Source organism: Rhincodon typus, chromosome 19 (assembly GCF_021869965.1).
Source record: "Rhincodon typus isolate 14 chromosome 19, sRhiTyp1.1, whole genome shotgun sequence".
Taxonomy (NCBI): Eukaryota; Metazoa; Chordata; class Chondrichthyes; order Orectolobiformes; family Rhincodontidae; genus Rhincodon; species Rhincodon typus.
Genome location: NC_063350.1, coordinates 55,709,035 through 55,715,630, shown reverse-complemented (window position 1 = coordinate 55,715,630; position 6,596 = coordinate 55,709,035). Strand labels below are relative to the sequence as shown.

General features: G+C 44.3%; 1 protein-coding gene across 1 annotated transcript in view; it reads right to left on the bottom strand.

Moving 5' to 3' along the window:
• The window catches only part of LOC109938362 (lysosomal protective protein), a 34,528-nt gene extending 28,223 nt beyond the window's left edge, over window positions 1-6,305 (bottom strand). The window contains exons 1-2 of the mRNA XM_048608194.1: window positions 6,069-6,305; window positions 4,114-4,205 (exon numbers count right to left, since the gene is read on the bottom strand). Coding sequence (XP_048464151.1) covers window positions 4,114-4,205; window positions 6,069-6,290 — 314 coding nt within the window. The 5' untranslated portion in view covers window positions 6,291-6,305. The remainder of the gene's footprint in view (window positions 1-4,113; window positions 4,206-6,068) is intronic.
• Between the last annotated feature and the right edge of the window lie 291 nt (window positions 6,306-6,596).

Here is a 6,596-nt window from a genome sequence, read left to right as displayed (position 1 = left end):
GAACAAAGAACAAAGAACAAAGAACAAAGAACAAAGAACAAAGAACATTACAGCACAGGAACAGGCCCTTCGGCCCTCCAAGCCTGCGCCGATCCAGATCCTCTATCTAAACCTGTCGCCTATTTTCCAAGGATCTGTATCCCTCTGTTCCCTGCCCATTCATGTATCTTTCTAGATACATCTTAAATGATGCTATTGTGCCTGCCTCTACCACCTCCGCTGGCAACACGTTCCAGGCACCCACCACCCTCTGCGTAAAGAACTTTCCACGCATATCTCCCTTAAACTTTTCCCCTCTCACCTTGAAATGGTGACCCCTAGTAATTGAGTCCCCCATTCTGGGAAAAAGCTTCTGCATGGGTTTCCTCTGGGTGTTTCAGTTTCCTCGCACAGTCCAAAGATGTGCAGGTTAGATGGATTGGCCATGGGAAATGCAGTGTTACAGGGATAAGGGGAGTGTATGTGGGGGAGGCGGGGGAGTGAGTCTGGATGGGATGCTCTTCGGAAGGTCGGTATAGATTGGACTGATTGGCCTGTTTCCACGCTATAGGGATTCTATGAGGCTGTGGATACAAACATAGCAAGTGCAGTGTCTACAGATCAGAAGTAGGCCAGGTATCATTTGAAAGACATGTTTTCTGCTATGCCCAACTCTCACAAACATCAGTGTGGGACTCCACGAGACATGTCTTCCATGCGGAAAATCCCATTACACTGGAAGATGTTGAATGTAACTCCATTAAAGAGGGAGGGAGGCAGACAGCAGGAAACTGCAGGCTAGTTAGCTTAACATCCAGAGGGAAAATCTTAGAAGCTATAATTAAAGGCAGTATAGCAGGGCATCGAGAGCATGGCAAGGAAATCAGGCAGAATCAATGTGGTTTTGACAAGGGAAATCATGTTTAACTAATGGAGCTCTTTGAAGAAGTGACATCCATTTTATTCAGAATGTAACAGGTGAATGTACAACATTAGATTTCCAGAAGGGCTTTAGGTTTAGGTTCATAAATCTGCTTGAGAGGGGGGAAATCTGCTGTCCTTACCCAGTCTGGCCTACATTGGACCCCAGACACACAGCAATGTGGATAGCTTTAACTTTTAAGATCTCTGGTACAGACAGGAGGAGTCAATGGGCCTTTTCTTGGGGAATGGAAAAAGACCCATCAAGCCATTCAGTTCACGTGATTTTAGGGTTGGGCAATAAATGCTGACCTAGCCAGCAGTACCTGCATCCCATGAACGAAGAGGAGAAATCGAGTGGGCAAAGATGTAGCAAATATAGCATAATGTGAGAAAAATGTGGAATTGTCAATTTGGCAGGAAGAACAAAACAGAACATCATCTAAATTGTGAAGGACCACAGAGAGAGATTGGAGTATCCTTGTGAATGAATTGCAAATGACAGTATGCAGTTACAGCAAGTAAGCAGGAAAGCAAATGGAATATCATTTATTGCAAGGGAATCGAATACTAAAGAATGGAGGGTGTGCTTCAGTTTTGCAGGACACTGAGTCAATATCTGGAGTGCTGTGTACATTCTTGGTCTCCTTATTTATGGAAGTAAATACATTGGAGGCAGTTTAAAGATGGTTTACTAGATTAACACCTGGAAGTGGGCAGGTTGTCTTATGAAGAAAGTTGGAATTTAGAACTTGAAGAGGAGCCTTGGTTGAAGATCCTGAGTGGCCTTGACCGAGAGGATGTGGAGAGCATGTTTTCTTGATAGAAAATCTAGAACTGTGGGTCACTGTTTAAAAACAAGGGGTCGCCCATTTAAAACTCTGATTAGGAGAAATGTTTTTCCCTCAGAGGGTTGTAAGTCTTCAGAACTCTTCCTGACAAGAGGGTGGAAACATAGAAACATAGAGAGGAGGAGAAGGCCATTTGGCCCATTGAATCCTCCCTGCCGTTCAACTTGATTATGGCTGATACTCAAACTCGACACCATACTCTCGGTCTCTCCCTGTATCCCTTGATGCCTTCAGCTTTTAGAAATCTACTTCATTCTTGAATACATTTAGTGACTTGGTCTTCATAGTTTTCTGTGGGAGAGAATTCCACTGGTTCACCACCCTTTGAGTGAAAATATATTTCATCATTTCAGTCCATCTCATCTCCTGACACCTTGTTCTGGACCCTCAGCTGCATTAAAACATCATTCCTGGATCCAGTCTCTCCAACCCCATATCAACGAGATCCCCTTTTATTCTTCTGAACTCCTCTGAATATAGGCCCAGTCAAACCGATCTCTCCTCGTACAACAAATCTTGCTATGCAGGAATCAGTCTGGTGAACCTTTGCTGCACTCCCTCTGTGGCAAGGATAGATTTTCTTAGGCAAGGAAACCAAATCTTCATGTAATACTGCAGGTGTAGTCTCACCAAGACCCTACACAGCCACAGTAAGACATCTTTGCTCTGTACTCAATCCCTCTTGTAATGAAAGCCAATTGTTTACCTTCCTAACTGCTTGTTGCACCTGTATGCTTGCTTTCAATGACTGGTGTAGGACATCCAAATCTACCTTTCCCAATCTGTCAACATTTAAATAATACTCTGTCCACTTAGTCAGAAGAACAGAAAGGCAAAGTCATACTTGTCCATGTTAAACCACATTAACCATGCATTTACCTTCTTCACCCCCTCACATCATCTGCAGTACTCACTGTCCCACTTAGTTTTATGTCATCAGTAAACTTAGAAATATCACATTTGATTCCCTCATTCAAACTGTTACTCTACATATCCATACATATTCTAACATTATTTTTATATATAATACATATGGGGCCCAAGCACTGAAACCTGTGGTACCCCACTTGTCAATGCCTTCGACTCTGAAAATGACCTATTTATTTGAACCTTTTCCTGACAGCTAACTAATTCTCAATCCGTTCCATTACCAATCCCATGTTTCAACTTTATCCACTGCTTTCCGAAGGTCCAAATACACCACACCCACTGGTACTCCCTTATCTAGTCTACTGTTTTTCTTAAGAAAAACATTCAGCAGGTTTGTCAGAAACAATTTACCTCATAAATCCATCCTGACTGTGTAATCCCTTTGGTATTTTCAAAATGTCTTGTTATTACATGACAGAGTTAGAGTCTTTGTTTTTTTTAAAAAGATAGTGGTAAATAGATTCTTGGTGAGTAAAGGAGTAAAAGGTGACGATCAGGATCAAGCAGGAATGTGGATTTGAGATTTATGTTTGGGTCAACCATGATCACACTGAATCGTGGAACATGCTCAAGGAATTGAATGGCCTTATCCTCCTCCTAATTCTTCTGTTTGCTCTGTATTAATATACGAGGTCTGGGAGCATCTTTTAGAGTTGGGAGAAGTTAGACATGTGGTAGGTTATGTCAGTGAAATGAGAAGGAGTGGGAAAATGAGAAGTGAGGGTCTGTGGTTGTGGTGCTGGGGGTCTTCACAAGGCTGGACAAAGGAAGAAAAATCTTCCAAAAGGTTGGAGGAAACCAGTTGTGTGAGGGGGCAGCAAGCTGCAATGAAGGAGCTGCCAACAAAGCTCTTCTTGTGGATCTTGGGGAGGAGCAGGGGGACATGGGTGTGAAGGATATGGAGGAAAGAGGTGGTTAGTGATAGGCATGGAAAAAAATGGCCTGATGTTTAATGGTGAGGTTGTAGTCTGGGGGCAGGCAGGAGGAAGTGTCAGAGAGTAGACCTTCCACCTCCAAGGTAGAGGTGTTTCATTAAATAACTGCAAACATCAAACTGCAGCATGTGTTAATGACAATGTTGGGCCTGGAATGCAGCAAGTTTGCACTTTCCTCAGCTCAGGTGAAGAGTCAGCCCTGAAACATAACTGTTTCTCTCTCTACAGATGCTGCCAGACCTACTAAGTTTATCTAGCACTGTTTCCATCCTCATCAACTTCAGCCTTATGAAGCAGTCTCCCAGCTCAAAAGGCTTCCGCTATATTAATCCAGCTGCCCAGGAGCTAGAAGGCAACATTTTAGAAGCCCTGCATTTGAAAAGGTGCATGATATTTGGCAAACCTGCGCCCCCTGGTGCCCTGAACTCTCAACAGCAGCAACACTAAACCACACAAAGCATAGCTCAAGGCTCAAAATCAGAGTTGTTGCTACTCACGTGGATCTCAACAGGCCGTGGTAGAAAGCAAAGTAAACCAAAGAGTTGTCATTGTATTCCCAGCTGGATAATCCATTTCCAACAGCCATTCCCTGGAAAAGCAACATTAACATTAACGTTACTATGGAACAAAGGAACCAGGGGATGTATTGGCCCTCATTCAGTTTGATCATGACTAATCTTCTTTAAAAGATGTACTCACCTTTATTCGATGCCCTCTATATCCTTACCTAACTAACATCTCAATATCCATAGCCTTTAATGGAGAAAGTTCCAGATTTCCACTGTCTTCCAGTAGATGAATGCTTCCTGAATCCACATCCTACAGAGCTATTGAACTCTTTGGTTGATTCCCCTGCAACAGTGAATAGCTTCTCTGCATCTTTCCTACCCAATCCTGTTAAATGCATTGACTAGGCTGCCCAGGAAATGATGGAAAATGCAAGCGAATTTAGAAAGCCGTTGTTCATAATTGGAGATCTGTCTGATGATCTGACCCAAGAGCACATTAAACCACACTGGCCAGCTACTTGCATGGAGAGTTGGTCTGGATTGAAGCAGGACAACATCCAGTGTCATGGTTACTGGATTGTGGGGAAATATCCTGAGGGACTGGGCTCAGATTGTCCTAGAATTGAGAAGGCAGGGGGAATGAAATGAAGAATTTCAGATTAGTTCTTGAGATGAAGGCTACTCTGAAAAAGTAGCATTTATTACTCAGATGCCTTTAGGACAGTATAGAGTCAAACAGGACAGGAAAAGGTCCTTTGGCCCATTGAATCTGTGCCAGTCATACAATTCTTACAGTGCAGAAGGAGGCCATTCAGTCCTTCAAGTCCACACTGACTGTCTAAAGAGCACCCCACCCAGACCCGACCCCGTAACCCCGAATTTCCCATGGTTAATCCACCAAGTCTGCACATCCCTGGACTGTGGGAAGAAACCAGAGCACCCGGAGGACACCCACGCAGACATGGGGAGAATGTACAAATTCCATACAGACAGTTGCCCGAGGGTGGAATCGAACCCAGGTCCCTGGCGCTGTGAGGCAGTAGTGCTAACCATTGAGCCACCGTGCCGCCCACAGACTAAAACAAGCCCCTAAGTATTTCAATTTTCCAGCACTTGGCCCATAGCCTTTGGCATCACGAGCGTGCAGCTAAATATGAGGACGATCCACCTTCTAGTGTGGGACTGGAGTCACATGTAAACTGGACCAGCTGTAAGGAACAGATTTATTTCCCTGGAGATTATTTCACAACAACCCAACAGCTTCTTGTTGCCATGCAACAACTTGACTTTTACAATTTTCATAGCAGAATTATAATCACGAGTTGCTGGTCTGATGCCATTAATTACTAAACACCTGAACTCTTCCAGTAAGACACAGAATATGATCACAACGAAGGAAACCACTTGGAAAACACCTTCTTCAGGCGAAGACAGGATGGGCAATTAATGCCGGCCTGGACTCCTCTGAAGTGAAACCAAAAGGATTGCGGTTTTCCCTGAAGTAAAACAAAAAAAAACAGACTGCATGCATTTGACAGCAGGACATTCCAAAGTGCTTGTGACATATAGTAATTGTTGTAATGTAGGAAACATGGTCATCCAATAATGCACAGCAAGATCCCACAAACAGCAACAAGCAGACAACCTGGTTTTTTGTTATTAGCAATGTCAGTTGAGGGTAACATTGGCTCTTGAAAACTTGAGTTACTTTTCAAATGGTCTTGAACTCTGACATTTCACCAGTAGAGGATACTCCCATCGGGATGGCTACACATCCCATTTCCCCCATTCTAATCAAGAAAAACAAGCATTGAGCCATTTATGGAGACAAAAAGTCACTGACATGGGGTATTAACTGGGATTCCCACCCCCACCAATGGTGCCTGACCAACTGAAAACTTTCTGGCGTTTTCTTTACGCTTTTCCGTTGCGTGACTCCCCACCTGAAAACGGATGCTGCGATCAGTCATGACACGCTCTGCCAGTGTTGGCACGTAGATCCCTCCGTAACTCTCCCCTGTGATGTAGAAACTATTCTTGCTGTATTCAGGGAACAGACGGAAGAACTCCTTCAGAGCCAGGAAGTTATTGAACGAAACCTGAGAGAGGAGAAACACAGACGGGGTGGGGCGGGGGTGGAAATAGACAGAGAAAAATGTTCCCATCAGTTCAGACAGTGCAGGTAATGAGGATTCCTGGTGAACCAAGTCATGGTGTAAGGCAAAGCTCAACTGGTCTCATTGTGACCCCTATTCTGGGGCTGAAAAAACGCCGAGACCCCCAACCCAAGGGAGGAGATGCTACGGGAAGTGGGGGATGTTGAGGGAAGATGCTTGTAGGAGGAGGTTGGGTATGGAGGAAATGCCCTTGGGAAGGCAGGGCATAAAGGGAGAGGGGGGTGCCAGAGACCCGTGACAGTGGTAAGGGGGTGGAGCTGTGTACGGTATGTTTAATCCACTGGCTTTTTAAGT